This window comes from Atta cephalotes (assembly GCF_000143395.1).
Source record: "Atta cephalotes unplaced genomic scaffold scaffold00040, whole genome shotgun sequence".
Classification (NCBI taxonomy): domain Eukaryota; kingdom Metazoa; phylum Arthropoda; class Insecta; order Hymenoptera; family Formicidae; genus Atta; species Atta cephalotes.
The window spans coordinates 90,071-109,053 of NW_012130104.1; the positions used below are offsets into that span (position 1 = coordinate 90,071).

General features: G+C 29.3%; 1 protein-coding gene across 1 annotated transcript in view; it reads right to left on the reverse strand.

Moving 5' to 3' along the window:
- Nucleotides 1–3,565: 3,565 nt before the first annotated feature.
- LOC105622101 (galectin-8-like) overlaps nt 3,566–18,983 on the reverse strand; it is a 205,507-nt gene continuing 190,089 nt past the window's right edge. Inside the window, exon 7 of the mRNA XM_012203533.1 lies at nt 3,566–3,713. Within this exon, the coding sequence (XP_012058923.1) occupies nt 3,566–3,713 (148 nt within the window). The remainder of the gene's footprint in view (nt 3,714–18,983) is intronic.

Here is an 18,983-nt window from a genome sequence, read left to right on the forward strand (position 1 = left end):
AACTTTCCAGGAATAACAAACGCTGATTAAAACTTGTTGAAAGTCACTGATGGTTATGATCTTAATGCTTATGATGTCAAGAGCAAGATATCGAAGCTCGATCCCTTATAATATACAGTTATAAATATTTTTTTTCAATAAACTTATTTACAAATTTCCAGTATATTAAGATCTCTTTAAAATAATGCCAATTAAGCATCAAATTATTAAATTGTTTGTCAATTTAATTTGTGATATTACTATAATAGTTCAGTTTGCGTTTCTAAAGACTTGTTCTATCTTCGGACTATGTGATAATTTATCTTCTAGATGAACGAAAAAATAAAAGAGTAAGATCATAAGAGAATAAGAGTATAAGACAGTGAGCTGAAGTTTACCGAAAGATGGAACAATCCAGCCGAAGTCCAAAAAACTAATTCAGCGCAATTCAGGATATAAATATGATATATAAATTTATATCGAATTACGTGTATTAACATTTAAGGTCCAGCTTCGACTGCTAAAGACTTCATTTTTTACTTATTATGTCTTCACAGTATATGATCCTAATAAATCATTAAAAAAATCGACTTCCGGTCAAAATAGCCTATTTTCAATCGAAATATGGAATTGAAGATATTATGCAATAGAGCGATCAATTTATCAAAGTTTCTTTTGTTTATTTTTTTTTGGAAACAATTCTATTTTTATTTAAAACATTTCTTTCTAAAATAAAAAATAAAAATATTTTTGGAGGTGAGACATGAAAATAATAATTTATGAGCATTAATTGAAAATTTAATTTTTATTTTTATGAAAGAATATTCATAGATAAAAAGGGATATTCATAGATATAGGGATTCAATATTTTTATAAAAGGATATTCTTTTCTAAAAGGGGTATCCATTCATGAACATTTGCAACATTTATACCAAATAAGAATTAGTACTTTCTAATTACCTTCCCTGCTTAAAAAATTTGATAAAAAACGGTAGAAATTTATAGAAATCTGATAGGAATTTTATACAATTTTTCAATTTTCATTCAGTCCTATACAATCAGAATTTATCGTATCTATCGGATTAAAATCACGATGGAAAAGTTATAGATTTCTATCGTTTTATATATCTTATATTAAATAATATATATCTTATATTATATCTTATATTATATCTTATATTATATCTTATATTAAATAATATATATCTTATATAATATATATCTTATATTAAATAAATGACAAAATACTTATCGGAGACTACAAGCTTCTCTATATGATCCTATCATATTATCTGATTTAATAAGAAATAAGAAGAATGTTTATATGAACCAATACAATTTAATCCTAATACGCCTATATGTTTGAATAAGATATTATAGAAACAGATATTATAGAAAAATTATCATATTCTATCGTTAGCGATACACATAGGTCATTGTCTGAAATAATAAGAAATAAACGAAAGAATATTTATACTATAAGAATATTTATACCTATATAAACCTATATAATTTAATCTGAAAACGTCTCCTATATATTTGAATAAGATTAGATGTTATAGAAAAATTATTGTATCCTATCGTTGGCAATATAATATGACATTCTTCAGATCATTGAAACAATTATTTTGCAGAGTTTAGCATACGTAATAAAGCTATAGCTTATATCTTATCTTATTTAAATGATAGAATAAGTAACTGTATACATAATATACTTCTTTGTTATATTATTTGATTTAAAATATAAAATAATTTAGTATAAAATAAGTGAGGATTTATGCGAATCTATACAATTTAATCCGAAAATGTCCCTATATGTTTAAATAGATAAATGTTATAAAAAAATTATTCTACCATTGTTATATAATTAATTATTCATTTAAGTTTAATAATTAATTATTCATTGAGTAATTAATTATTTAATAACCTAAATGTCATATTACTGCTTATTGCTAACTAAAATACGATAATTTTTCCATAAAATCTATCTTATTCTAACATATAAGAACATTCTGGATTAAATTATATAATTTCTTATAAACATTATATCGTTTTTAATCGTAAATTTCAGATTACTTATTGCTATATTAAATAGATTTTCTGTATTTGTCTATCGTTTTCGTTATATAGCTTAGATATTGTTTTGAATCTACCATATTTCTATCTGGTCATGTATTAAAATTAATAATATGTTATCATGTTTTTGAATCATAAATTTCAGATAACTTTAAAGTGACATATTTTCTTTATTTCTGTATCGTTTTTATTATACTATTTAAATATCGGTTTTAATCAATTATTGTATTTTAGTCGCGTGTTTTATCAAAATTAATAATATTCTATCATATCTTTAATCGTAAATTTCAAATTGTAAAATTTAAGATTAAATTTCAGATTCTAAAATTTACAGAGCAAAAACACGAAAGAATATTATTAATTTGGATAGAACATGGTTAGGTAGAAATTGATTGAAAACGATATTTGAGCTGATGAAAATGATACAGAAATATAGAAACTCTATCAAATATTTTAAATAAGTAATCTGAAATTTCCAATTCAAAAACATAGGATGTTATTAATTATTAATTTTTATAAAACGTGATAAAATTGTTTAAAAATGATAATTAAGTTATATTGTATGATAAAAATGATAGAGAAATATAGAAAATTTATATCAAGTAAGTAATCTAAAATTTAAGATTAAAAACGTTAAGATATATGATAAATTTAAGATACGGTAAACAAGGTAAGATAAACATGATACAATGTTTATAAGAATCTAGGTAACTTAATCCAGAAATGTCTCTATAATCACATTGTCTCTACATTACATGCTAAAGTATCCAAGCGTGGGATAACTCAGCGTTAGAGTGCTAGACTATCACCTCGTAAGTCTTAGGTTCGAATCCAATATCTCGTCGATTCCAATATTTTCGTTTTCAAAAATTGTAAATTGTAATTAATAAATTGCATGTGAAAATATACATGATTCTACAAAAGAATAATAGAAAATAACTAATAATGTATTTTAATTACAATATTATAAAAAGCTTTTTTTTTAAAATAATATGAAATTTACGATTAAAACAATACAATATTATTAATTATGATAAAACATGACCAGATAAAAATTGATTAAAAACGATAGAAAAATATAGAAAATCTATCAAATATATCAGATAAATAACCTGAAATTTACGAACCAAAAATATGATAGAATATTATTGATTTTGATAAAATATGACTAGATAGAAATTGATTAAATACGATATATAAGCTATATGACAAAAAAAAAGGATAGAGAAATATAGAAAAGCTATCAAATATTTCAGATAAGTAATCTGAAATTTATGAACCAAAAACACGATTCAATCAGATAGAGTTTTTTTTCTATCTGATTCTATCGGACTTTTTAAGCAGGGTTCTGTTATTACAGTCTAGCTTTTATCGAAAATATTTCATATACATTTGTGTTTTACATGTTTGAAAACAATTTACAAAGCATCAAATCTCACCAACTTCTATATTCTAACGTTCGTCTTCTTTACCTTTAATTATCAAATATCGTTCGTAATTCATCAATTCTTTAAGTATAACTCATACTAAGTTGATAAAGCACAACGTCACCAGAGATTCGTAAAGTATCCGCGTTGGATGATTCCAATTTGTGTTTAAATTCGCCGATCATCTTGTTAGCTAGCCATATCGTGTATCCTTCATATTCACAGCGAATGCTATCAAATATATGTATCTGTTATCATGGAAAGTAAACAATATCTTTATGGTATGAATTCTTGTAGGAAGTATTACAGCATGAAATATAATTTTAATAATGCAGGAACATTTGTAAGTTTGAAATATTGTTTTTTGAAATTTGTTTTTTTTTTTTAAAGCTTACAACATTCCTATAATTTTTTTTGAAAGATATTTTATAATAATAAATGATTTTGTTAAAACTATAATATAATAAATACTAACTGTAAGTAAGAATATCCAAGGCTATAACGGTCGAAGCTAGATTTTTAATGCCTAAAATATATGTACATGCATGTATACCAAATTTTTAGCTATTTAAACTACGCGCCGAATTGGTTTTCCAGACTTACAAACGAAATTAAACTACTGGAATAATATCACAAATTAAATTAATAAGCAAATTTTGATATTCAATTCAATATCATATTAGAAGGATGTTAATGTGCTAAAAAACTTTAAATAAATTTATTGCGAAAAATATTACTTCGGCTAGGATTTGAACTCGGATCTTTTATATTCCGTACGAGCGTTCTAAGTCATTAGACCATCGAGGTCTTACTCAAGCTGCCACTCAAAGTCGGTGATCTAATGGCTTAGGACGCTAATACAAAAGATCCGAGTTCAAGTCCTGGCCGAGATTTTTTAGCACATTATCTCCTTCTAATATGATACTGAATTGAACATCAAAATTTGTTTGTCAATTTAATTTGTGATATTATTCCAATAGTTTAATTGCGTTTGTAAGTCCGAAAAATCAATTCGGCGCGCAGTTTAAATAGCTAAAAATTTAGTATATATGTACATATATATATATATATATATATAAAATTCATATTGAATTATTTTAAGCATTAAAGATTTAGCTTTGACTGTTATATAGGTTAGAATATTCTTACTTATAATTATATAAAATTATTTTATAATATTTCTGCAATGATATTGAAATATTGTAGACATGTTTCTGAAACATCAACATTATATTCAAATAATATACTGCAGAAGATTACTTGTTTTCATAAAAATTTAAATATATACAAAGTATTAAAATATTCTTGTTACCCTTTTTTTTCTTTTGAAAACGTGTCATAGAAGTTAGGGAAAAATATTCATTATCAAATACTATCTAAAATATTTTTAGAATTAGTATCATTTTCCGGATTAAGCCAGAAATAAATATAATCGAGGTTAACTTTAAAATTTCAAATGAAAACATAATAATTATCCTATTAGATAAAGCTCATTGTTAGTGGTTTTTATATTTTTACATTCTTTTGTAATTCAGTTTCTTTGTTTTTGTTTGGAATTACGAACAGATTATAACACTGTCTCTATTGTTGCAGAAACAGATGTTTTCGATCTTTTTCTTAAACCATAAGAAATGTTAAAATATTGTATATTTGGTTCCTTTTTAAAACTTTGTCTAATAATATGCTTCGCACAAACTCTTCCCAAGTTGGCCGACTGCGTGTAAAAATAATTTTGTCGCGTCGGAAGTGTAAATCCAGTTATTTGTATGTAGGTATCGATTTAAAAAAAAAGAGATAAGAAAAGAATGCCAGATATGAATCGTACTTTATTTTTTAATTTATCTTAAAAAGAAAAAAATGAAGAATAAGTTAATGTACAATATCCATTTTCATTTCTACCTAAAATTAGTTTATCAATTATTTCTGTTAATATAGATTAACTTTAATTTCTTATCTTCTGAGACGTGACGTTTTTCTCGTCTGTTAAGAGTTGGTAAACATAACTATGATGCGCGCGCGCATCGTTTGAAATGAAGGAAATGGTACTGAGATGCAAGTGTGTAAGTGGACAAATAAAAAATATAATTTAATGAACGTTTGTGCAATATTATTTCCATTCGATCCAATTTGGAATTAATTTCTAATAAATAAATTATTGAAATATAACTGAGTTATTTTATAATGATGCGAGTAAGAATTTTATTCATTTTGATGTACCAATTTTTTCTTAAGTTTAGCTATTGTAAGTTTAGTTATTGTAATGAATATTTTCGGTTTTTTCTACGAAAAAAAAATAGATAAGAAAACATAGAAATAGAACGATAGAAAAACTCTCAAAAATTATCCTCCTTTTGTACGCAAAGATACTCGGGATGCTCTATGTGATTATTAATTCGCTAGTCGCAGGGTTCGTCTGCGAATAACTGCGAATGAATTTGGAATCAACACAATCTAGCACGTAAGATCTCGCGGTCAATGACGTGCTTCCAGTATGATCTATACTCGACATTTATTGTGTTGTGATTGACCTCGAGGAGTGCTTCGAAGATGTGGAACACAAAGCCGAAAAGCTGGCGCCGCGGCCAGCCTGAGTAGAGGAAGTGGCGAAACAAACTATTCGTTATTGTAAAGCTCCAGATTTCTGTATCGAAGGGACGCGTATATTCATAATCATCGTTCTCGTATTCCGTTTCATAAAGTTCAGATTTGTCGATTACATTCTAAGAAATAGCGGTGTGAAATGTATTGATATCAAATGAATGTGAATTTAACACTATGGATTTTAAATTTACACTCTCATATTAAACTCATACCATGATGGTGTTGATATAAAGTTTATATTATAAAAACCATGGGTTTCAAATGTACACTATGGTATTAATTTAGCATCAATATGGGGAGAATTATAGACATCGGGTGTTAAATCCACACTAGGGGTCCTATTCTGTAACTTTTAACGACAATGTTATTATTATATATCGTTGCGCAGTTCTTTTATCATATGAAATATCTGCGCAACTGTACACTGTAACGATATCGACACTTAAGAGTTAAGGAATCTAAGGCATCTACTTTTTAGAGTGTAACTACATTGTATGTGTAAGTTGTGCGTGATCGTACCGTCACTCCCGATACACACCGCGTTCTGTCTTTTGGTAGTTACCAGATGTATAAGCTTAAATTCGCTGTTGCTCATAGGTGGCATTAGCGAGCGTACAAAGCTACCCTGGGCACACAACACACTTTTTCTTATGTGTTTGACATTTGTCAATACAATTAACCAGTGCACATCATCAGCAATTTCATACAACAACATACATTTTTTCTTTCGTAATCATATCTAGTTTTTTGCTAAAAAAAAAGCATATGCGGGAAGCTTTGCTTTTCTGTTTCAATTTGAAGAAATCAGTTGCCGAATCGCATTGAATGCTTGTGGAGGCCTATGGCGACAATGGTTTATCGGAAACAACGTGCAGAGATTAGTTTCACCAGTTCAATGATGACAATTTTGACCTGAGTGACAAGAAGCGTGAAAATCGGCCCAGGAAGATTGGCAGGTTCTTTTGGACGAGGACCTAATCGCAAAAAATGCTTGTCGAGCAATTGGGTATTTCAAGCAGCCATTTCCATGCGGCTACCATGGAGAAGGTTCAAAAGATCGGAAAATAGGTGCCGCATGAACGATAGGCAGATGGAGCGACGCCAAAACACATGCCAAATTCTGCTTGCCAGACAAAAAAGAAAGTCGTTCCTACATCGAATTGTGACAGGCGATGAAAAGTGGATCTACTTTCAGAATCCTAAACGCAATCTTGGGTTGATCCCGCCAACATCAACATCTTCCTCAAAACCAAATCGCTTCGGACGAAAGACGATGCTGTGCATTTGGTGGGATCAGGAGGGTCATCTATTACGAGCTGTTAAAACCTGGTGAAACTAGTAGCTCACCGTTACCTCCAACAACTAATCAAATTGCCGTGCTCTGCGTGAAAAAAGGCCGCATTATCGGAAAAGACATGACAAGCTGATTTTCCTCCACGACAATGCACCATCGCACACGTCAACAATGGTCCAAAACTACTTGGAGACACTCAACTGGGAAGTGCTGATCTCGCTTACTCACCAGACCTGGCACCTTCTATCATCTGTTTCGTCGATGGGCCACGCGCTCGCTGAGCGGCACTTCGATTCTTACGTCCGAAAATGGCTTGATGAATGGTTTGCTCGAAAGATGAGGAATTTTTTTGGCATGGTATACACAAATTGCCCGAAAGATGGGAAAAATGTATAGTTAGCGAGGGCAAGTACTTTGAATAAATTTATTTTTGCTTCCTAGGAAAAAAAAAGTGTTTTTCCGATCAAAAACAGCGGATTTAAGCTTATACACCTAATAATGCTCAATTGGACATGTTACGATTAGATATTGCTCAATTGGATATGATACAATTAGATACGGCACAATTTGATACTGCATAATTCAATACGGAACAATTGGCAATGTATTTCAATATCGTATAATTTGATACCGCACGATTCTCCGTTTTAAAAACATAAATTATTTTTTCATATAATTTTTGTGTACTTACAGCAAAGAATTTATGCTTTTAAATAAGAGAACTGTACGCATGCACGCACGCACGCACGCACGCACGCACGCACGCACGCACGCACGCACGCACGCACGCACGCACGCACGCACGTATGTACATTTGCGGATAGTTTATACAGGAAATCAAATATTAATCATTTTTTAATACTCGTATATGTATTGTGTGAATTCTAACATCATTAAATGCAAAGAGAATTGAGAAAACTTTATTCCAGAATGATTCAGATCATTTTTCAATAAGACAATTATGATTTTTTAGAAGATTTTTCAATAAAATATAAGGTATTCAAAATATTAATTTCCGAATAAATATGGCAATGTCACCGCTCCGTTTAAGCTAAAATAACTTAAATTGCATATAATTTATCTCAAAAAATAAATTTTCATAAGTTTGGACAAAATTTGGATAGGGCCGAAATCAATCCTTATATACCCTACTCCTTTTTCTAAAAAAGAATCGATAGTGACATTAAATTTCTATTTACTATTCAATTTTGATGTCAATTGTTTGTTGAGAAATATAATTTCCATAACTGTTGAATGGTTACAAAGGCAATCATACCTACACGAATAAAAAATTTTTTGTTCTCTGTACTGATAGCAACAAAGTTGATATTGGAGGCGTAACTTTTTTATAATGACGTAACCGAAGGTTAAACTAATAAAAGGAATAAATAGAATTTTTAAACTTCAAACTTTCATATATTTTTTTCATAAAAAAATTATAACATTTTTCGAGATACTTTGTTGGGCCAGAACTTTATAAATATCCTTTATTTATTTATTTTATTATTATAGTGTTACGAACGTCGTAATACTATAATAATAAAATAAATAAATAAAAATTTAATTAAAACATCACGTTTGATAATGTTTTAATTAAGAAATATTTTCACGACATGTTTCCGCGATGTTTCTGACTTCAGAAGAATTTTATTTATTGAGAAAGCTGACGAGAGGCGCGTCATCAGATGGACACGCGGAAATCAGGAGAAGATATAATCAGATTGGAGCATCGATTCGGAGCTCACTCGCTCACAGTTTGGATTTTCACGAGAACACTCCAAATTTCGTCTATCTAAAATCTATAACGAGTTGGAGGAAATAATTAAGTAATTGAAGATAAAAATAAAGTTATGGCGCTAATTTATTAATAAACTATTTTGAGATTTTGAAAAAATGCGCGTAAAGTCTATTCGCTCTGATTCCGATGTCCCTGCGAATCCTGAATTCGTTGCTCCCAGCTCCTTGGAATAACATATTTGATGAAAACTGCAACAATGAAATTCGCAATCGTTATAAAATTTACCTTGGGGAGCCTTTATCGTGTCTCTCGTTGTATTGCGGCCGTTTGTCTTTCAATGCTCGGCTCAAACGCATCAATTGCGTTCGATACCGATCGCCTGTGATTGTTTTAGTCGGTTTTAACAGCATAATACACTACGCCGAGCTGGTCCCACCAAATACAGAGCATGACCTTGGACGTCAAAATCACAGTTCTTGAAGCGTTGAAACCACTCACGATACGTTCTTTCACTAATAGCGGCCTCACCATAAGTATTTGAGAGCATTCGATGAGCCTCAGCCGCAGATTTCTTCATATTGAAGCAAAAAATTGAAACCTCCCGCAAATGACGAGAATTTGGCTCGTAAACTGACATTTTCAATCGAGAATAACTTTATGATGCAGACACAAATCGACTAATGTTTCTATGGAGTTATGTTGACAGATGCCCAAGTTTATTATATGACGTGTGACAAGTTTATTCTATGATCTATTTATTTCGACCATCACTTACCGCTAAAGCCATCTATTGGAAAACGGCGGAAACAAAGTTGTACACCTAATAGATTTGAATGACAGATATTTCAAATAAATATAAATAAGGAGCATACAGCCACGACGACAGATGTTAAAAAGAAAATAATATATTTATTATTTAAGATATTTATTAATAAATAATATATTTATTATATAAGAAAACATAGACGTTTCAGTTAAGATTTGACCATCATCAGTACATACAGATGACAATAAAGAATTACAAACAAGTTTATTAATTAAGAACGCAAAATTGTTAATCAAAGAAGTGTTAATTCAGTATCAAGATGACAAAGAAAAAAGTGCATAATATTAAAAAAATTATCGCAAGTCAATAAGATAGTAACAAATTCTTTTCCTTTCCAAACGCTTGTAATACGCATTAATTGAGTAAGATAAAGTTCAGAGAATGAAATTTACCAACAAAAATATATATTAAAAAAGGAAAAAAGAAAATTTTTTTTTTTTTATAATAACGCATCTGGCGACTAATATGTTCCGTTTATGATTTCTTTTTTATGGAAGTAAGGAATAACTTCATATGAGAATATGGAATTTCCAGATTCTATTTAAAAATTGAGGAAAAGAAAAACACTTTTTAATAATTAAAATATTTTAGACAATACAATGATTAATTATGAAGGTTAAATATAAATTCACATTAAAGCTCGCATACTACGTATTTTTTAACACAAGTCCTCGCAGATGTCCTCTGAGTATCCTAATTTAAAAAAAAAAACTGAGAAAAATCTGAACAAATGGTAAGAACTACCGCTGACAAATATTTTGAAAGATCATGGCTCGCGAACAATATTTATATAGGGTAAAGGAAAAGAAGAATGTGGAAAGGATAGGAAGTTCCATGTGTGAGTAAAGAGGATTTTTCCGATGATTGATAAGTAGATTTCAGGAAAGCATTCTGTGTCACTTTATTTAAGCAATTATCTTGTCATTTAATATGGTTCATTTCGGAAACTATGCCTTTATAATAAGTTGTTCTGTATCGAGAATACTAATATTCTTCCAATCAATTGTATGATCAAGTTTGTGACGAGAGATAACCGACAAAGAATTAATAGGTTTTTTAAATCATTTCAATCATGTGTTCTTTTAAACGCGTCCTTAATTTTCTTTTTGTCTGTTCTACATAAAAGTAATTGTACTCATGATTAATTTTATAAACATCATTAGAATATTCTTCTTTTTTGATTTCCTCTTTACCCGTTTTAATGAAATTGTTTGTACAATTCATTTTTTTATAAGCTATGTTGAAGTCAAGTTTCTTGTAATTTTTTTGTAGATTTGAATTTTTCAGAGATTTTATAGAAATAAATACTTTTTAACAATCTTGGAAGAATCCGAGTTAGCAATATCTTTTTTTTCTTACCTGATGTTTTCAAAATTGCTTTTGGACGACAACGCCTTGATCCTGTTGTTAATAAAAGTTGTAAATAAAAATTCGGATGGATATCCATTATTTTGGAGAATATTGATTAGGGAAATAATATTATTCTTGGAATTTTGGATAGGAAAGAAATAAAATTCCAAATGCCCAATTACAACACTCCCTTTTGTGTTCAACAGGATGATTAGAAAAGTAGTTTAAATATCTACCAGAATTTATTGGTTTTCTGTAATTGTCAAAAATAATTCTCCCATTTTTGATTAATAGTTTTACATCGAGAAAGTTTATTACTCCATTATCGCCATATTCGATCGTAAATTTGATTCTTTCACGATAAGAATTAAAAGAGCATAAGATTGTATTAATATGCTTGTTAGGAGCTGCAATGATGATGTCATCAACATAGCGATAATAGAACATGTATTGTTAGTGTCTTAAAAATGCTACATTCCATATCTTGTGTCACCAAATCTGCTAGAATTAGAGAGAGAGGAGATCTCATGGGCAGACCGAATATTTGTTCATAAATTTCGTTATTGAATTTAAAAAGTACTTTAGAATAATTGACTAAAAGACTTTAAAATAATTGAAATTGCTAGTTTAAACTCGCGTGGAATGGTATTATTGTGTTATTACATATCGAGTTCCATCTTTTCAAGACGTTTTTTAAAGTTAGATCGTTAGGAATGTTCGAATACGTCGAAGTGAATCGTGTCGAATGATACGATTTGATAATTTTCTATTAAAGGCATACTATTAATTTTTTTGACGAGATCGAAACTGTTTTTAATATAATTAACTTTTTTTTTATTGCTTTTATCAACAAATCTTTTAGAAAGGTGGACAAATTAAAGAGAGGATTGTTTATGACAATCATTCTTAAAGGTTAACCATCCTTATGTACTTTAGGGTGCCCATAAGACTTTGATAAATCTCTGTCCGATATATACAATTTTTTATACGTGGATTGATCAATATAACCTTTAGTTCTCCACTGTGTCAAAAGTGTACGCGTTTCCATCGTTTGCTAATAGTCTTTTTTTACTATTTTGTAAATTGTCAGACAAAATTTAGTACATTTTTTCATTGTAATCCTTAAAATTTAGTATTAAAGTAGTACTACCCTTATCCACTCTAGTAATTAACAATTCAGGGTGATCAGCAACAAATTGATTGAGTTCTTTGAGCTCTTTTTTTGTCAAAGTGGAATTCGAATTATTCGGAAAACTAAATTTTATATTTTCGAGAATGGGTATAATATCTTTTCTAATGGAATTCTTTGTTTTTTTCATCTAATTTAGATAAATTATTCTCTATATGTTTATTCAATGTAGTATATTCAATAGTTATTTTTTCTTTATTTGTAATATTATTTGATAAATTGAAACGTTGACCTAATTGTAAGATGAATTTAGCATTCTCCGGAATCTCAATACTGCTGAGGTTGATCAACCAGTTATTGTTTATATTATTTAATTTATAATCAAAAAACAAAATTCTTCGGACTGATATTTACATGATGTGTAACAATAGAATTATTTTCTTTAACGTCATATGTAGAAATATTATTAATTTTAATCGGAACAAAATCTTTTTGGCAATCATCAATAAGCGGTTTTGTAATGGCAATACTATAAGCAATATTTTTATTTTGAAAACGCAATTTAGCAGACTTTAAGTTATCGATTTTTTTATTAATTTTGTAATTTTTTTTGTCTCAATTTTTGTTGAAATTAATTTCTTGACGATGGAAAAACGCACAACAAATATCAAACGGAAGAGACGAGTTAATAATTTTATAGTTTGTAAAAAGTTCATATCATACATGTAATAGTTGTCTATAAGCGTCATTCAATTTTGTACGTAATAATTTTTGAATGAAATTGTGTTTGAGTCTATTTATTTGATATGTAGAAGAACAGTGGTGTGTATTAATTTCGAACTGCAAAATTTTTTTTAAATGTATAGGGATAAGTTTATCATTTAAACAAGTTTTAAAAAAAAATTCTTACTCTTAATTTCGCATTGGAATAAGTTTTATACATTTCTTTAATAGAAGACACGTTTGGAATCCGAAATATATTCTAATCAAAAAACGGTAAATTAAAACATATTCATGCTCATGTAGTGATAAAATTTAAATGTTTGAAGGTGGCTCAATAATACAAATATAAATAATAAGGAGCATACAGCCACGACAACAGATATTAAAACGAAAATAATATATTTATTATTATTATATAAGAAAACATAGACGTTTCGGTCAAGATTTGACTATCAGTACATACAGATGACAATAAAGAATTACAAACAAGTTTATTAATTAAGAATGCAAAATCACGAGTCAAAGAAGTGTTAATACAGTATCAAGATGACAAAGAAAGAAGTGCATAATATTAAAAAAATTATCGCAAGTCAATAAGATAGTAACAAATTTTTTCCTTTCTAATCGCTTGTAGTACGCGTTAATTGAATAAGATAAAGAAACAGAGAATTAAATTTACTAACAAAAATATATATTAAAAAAGGAAAAAAGAAAACTTTTTTTTTCTTTTATAATAATGGCGACTAATATGTTTCTTTTATGATTCCTTTTTTAAAAAAATAACTTCGTGTGAGAATACGGAATTTCTAGATTTATTGAAAAATTAAAGAAAAGGAAAACGCTTTTTAATAATTAAAATATTTTAGATACAATGATTAATTATGAAGGACAATACAATGATTAATTATGAAAATCAAATATAAATTCACATTAAAGCTCGCTTATCACGTATTTTTTAACACAAGTCCTCGCAGATGTATCTCTGAGTACCCCAATTTAAACAAAAAAACCGAGAAAAATCTGAACAAATGGTAAGAACTACTGACAAATATTTTGGAAGATCATGGCTCGCGAACAGTATTTATATAGAGTAAAGGAAAAGAAGAATGTTAGTGGAGAGTTCTATGTGTGGGGATTTTTCCGATGATTAGTAAATAGATTTCAGGAAAGCGTTCTATGTCACTTTTTTGTTAAGCAATTATCTTGTCGTTTATGGATCATTTCGAAGACCATCCTTTTAGAATAAGATTGTTCTGAATCGAGAATACTAACATAATGATGATTATCCTTTAAGAATGATCGTTAGTTGCATAAACAATCCTCTCTTCAATTTGTCCAATTTTCTAAAAGACATTATTGATAAAGCAATAAAAAAAATTTTAGTTATATTAAAAACAGTTTCTCATAAAAAAATTAATGGTATGCCTTTACAAGAAAATTATCAAAGCATATCATTCGACATCACTTCAATCACTATTCGAACATTCCTAACGATCTAGTTTTAAAAAGTGTCTTGGAAAGATGGGACTCGATATGCAATAACACGACAATATCGTTCCACGCGAGTTTGAAATAGCAATTTCAATTATTCTAAAGTCTACTTTTTAAATTCAATAACAAAATTGATGAACAAATATTCGATCTGTCCATGGGATCTCCTCTCTCTACAATTCTAGCAGATTGGTGATACAAGATTTAGAATGTAGCATTTTTAAGACTAACAATACATGTTTCACTCTATTATCGTTATATTGATGACATCATCATTGCAGCTCCTAACAAGCATATTAATACAATCTTGTGCTCTTTTAATTCTTATCATGAAAGAATCAAATTTACGTCGAATATGGTGATAATGGAGTAATAAACTTTCTCGATGTAAAAATATTGGGTATGGGAAAAAGTTCATGACGATTTTTTAATAAAATTAAAGTGTTTTTCTTAGAGTATTGAAATCAATTTATTTAAACCAAATATGCTCCATTATTTTTTATAATATTTTGCCATTTTTGGGGCAGAGCCATAATTCCATCGCGATAGAACTTCTGTGGTTTCTGATCGAAAAACTTCAAGTGATTTTCACAGGTCTCTTTTGAAGCTAGCTTTACACCATTAACAGAGTTCTGCAGAGACCTAAACAAATGATAGTCTGAGGATGCTATGTCAGGACTATACGGTGGATTAAAACTTCCCAGTCAAGCTCTCGCCAAGTCATCAAAGATGTGTGTGGTCGAGCGTTGTCGTGATGGAAGACGACACCTCTCTTATTGATTAATTCTGGCCGCTTCCTCTCAATTGCTTGTAATCTCTGCAATTGTTCACAATAGAGTTCGGAATTAATTGTTTGATTGGACGATAACAGCTAATGAATTCCCTTCCAGTCCCACTACACACACACAACATCACCTTCTTCCTCGTCAATCCAGGTTTTGCGATTGCTTGCGTCTTCTCTCCTTTCTTTCTTTACAAGATTTTTTTTTAGTTGGATTATCGTAGATGATCCATTTTTCATCACCAGTTATCATTCTCTTCAGAAATGGCTCAATTTCATTCCGTTTCAGTAGCATATCACAAATATTAATTCGGTCCATCATGTTCCTAACTCTCAACTCGTGAGGAACTTAAACATCGAGCTTCTTTTTGTATCCAGCTTTGTGTAAATGATTTAAAACTGTTTTGTGGTCGATGCTTAGTTCTCAATCTCCATAGTGCTCACATGCTCACACGCTCGACTTTTACTATGATTTCATCGGACTTTTCAGTGATTGGTCGACCGGAGCGAGGTTCATCTTTTACATCGAAATTTCCAGCAAGAAAGCGAATCATTTCCGTGCTGCTGATTTTGATAGAGTATCTTCACCGTAAATAGCGCAAATTTTTTACAAGCCTGTGCAGCATTTTTGCCTTTATCGTAGTAATACTGCAAAATGTAGCGAATTTTTTTCTTATTTATTTCCATTTTCAAAATAAAATAAATTTTGATCGACTTCACCAATTTCAATCTTTTTCGGGTCAAAACAAAGGTTAAAATGTCACTTTTTAAACGCACGTCTAGTGTTGCCGATGCGATTAGTAGTTGCCGACTGCTGAGCATTTAATGCCATCTAGCGGGAAAAACGCCACGAACTTTTTCCCACCCAATATTAATCGAAAATGGGAGAATTATTTTTGACAATTACAGAAAACCAATAAATTCTGGAAGATATTTAAACTTTTCTAATCATCCTGTTGAATACAAAAGGGGTGTTGTAATTGAGCATTTGGAGAGACAGAATTCTATTCCTTTCCTATCCAAAATTCCATGAGAATAATATTATTTCCCTAATCAATATTCTCTAATAATAATGGATATCCATCCGAATTTTTATTTATAACTATTAACAACAGGATCAAGGCATTGTCGTTCAAAAGCAATTTTGAAAACATCAGGGAAGAAAAAAAAGATATTGCTAACTCGGATTCCTCCAGGATTGTTAAAAAGTATTTTATCATTCCGTATTTCTATAAAATCTCTGAAAAATTCAAATCTATTACGAGAAAATTTGACTTCAACATAGCTTATAAACCAATGAATTGTACAAACAATTTCATTAAAACGGGTAAAGAGAAAATCAAAAAAGAACATTCTAATGATGTTTATAAAATTAATGAGTACAATTACTTTTATGTAGGACAGACAAAAAGAAAATTAAGGACGCGTTTAAAAGAACACATAAATGATTTAAAAAACCTATTAATTCTTTGTCGGTTATCTCTCGTCACAAACTTGATCATGATCATACAATTGATTGGAAGAATATTAGTATTCTCGATACAGAACAACTTATTATAAAAGCATGGTTTCCGAAATGAACCGATATTAAATGATAAGATAATTGCTTAAACAAAGTGACACGCTTTCTTGAAATTTACTTACCAATCATCGGAAAAATCCTCTTTACCCACACATGGAACTATCCTCTCCACTAACATTCTTCTTTTCCTTTACCCTATATAATATATATATTGTTCGCGAGCCATGATCTTCCAAAATGTTTGTCAGCAATAGTTCTTACCATTTGTTTAGATTTTTCTTGGTTTTTTTTTTAAATTGAGGTACTCAGAAGTACATCTGCGAGGACTTGTGTTAAAAAATACGTGGTAAGTGAGCTTTAATGTGAGTAAAATAATGTTTATATTTGATGTTTAAATTTGATGTAAAATTATGTTTATATTCATAATTAATCTTCATAATTAATCATTGTCTAAAATATTTTAATTATTAAAAAGCATTTTTCTTTTCCTTAATTTTTAAATAGAATCTGAAAATTCCGTATTTTCATACGAAGTCATTCTTTGTTTCCATAAAAAAGAAATCATAAACGGAAGATATTAGTCGCTAGATGCGTTATTATAAAAAAAAAGTTTTCTTTTTTTACTTTTTTAATATATATTTTTGTTGGTAAATTTCATTCTTTGGACTTTATCTTACTCAATTAACGCGTATCACAAACGATTGGAAAGGAAAAGAATTTATTGCTACCTTATTGACTTGTGATAATTTTTTTAATATTATGCATTTCTTTCTTTGTCATTTTGATACTGTATTAATATTTCTTTGACTAATGATTTTGCGTTCTTAATTAATAAAATTATTTGTAATTCTTTATTGCATGTACTGATGGTCAAATCATTTAATTAATTGACCGAAACGTCTGTTTTCTTACATACTAATAATAAATATTATACATTATATTATTTTCGTTTTAACATCTGTCGTCGTGGCTGTATGCTCCTTATTATTTATATTTTTATTATTGAGCCACCTTCAAACATTTAAATATTTCAAATAAACTTAGATAAACGCTACGAAAAACAATTCGACTGAAACTATAGACGTACTCGTACACATACGAACATCCTCGTTAATTTCATACGAGAGTAATTTATTTGACACCGTAAACAATATATGTACGGTAAACAATATATGAAACTCAGCAATCGGACACATCGCGCGCAGAGCCAAGTAATGAACAATCAGCAACAGGTGTTGAAATAGAACTAAAATCAATCGATTCGAGAGCGTCGATAAAGCAATCACAAGAACATAACCAGGGAACCAACACGAATAAGCCAAAAAGAATTATTAGATAAGATGCTTGACGCAATTACAGGGTTACAAGACCGTATAAGCAATATAGAAATTAGTATTAATACGAAGAAAAAAAGGCGAGTATATAATATTCATTAAATATTATATATGAACCGACACTTATAGATATTATAAAAACTAGCTGCATAGAGTCGTAGGACACTTAAAAAAAATGTTTGAAATTTAATACCCAAAGTAGACAGATATTCTCGACAAAAATTATAAGAATTTAATAGCAAGTACATATGCAATAGAAAAGATAACCTTCGCTAAAAAATTCGCGTTATTAGAAGAGATTTTAAATATCAAGCTTAAAGAAAAGTTACTGTTAAAGTTATTTTCAAATAAGAAGCGTTAGAGATTTCGAACAATTAAAATGAGAGTTAGAAATAAATTATCTCGGAAAAAAAGGAATGTCATACCTATTATACAACTCGAATAAAAGAAGAACTCGCATTAAAAGAAGTCCGCCAAAAGCGCACTCATTCGCTTGACGTGTAGATACTTTAACTGTACAAGTTGTTAACCGAGAAATGGAATCATACCGTCGAACAAAAGCGTACCATACTAGAGACCATACAAGATCAGGCTTTATTGAATTTTGAATTAAGATTGCGTAAAGAAAACAAGATGATCGTTCTCAAAAATATAATAGTCTACAAGAGGCAATTAACGCTGCGAGCGCGAAGGTGTACCATATATATATATA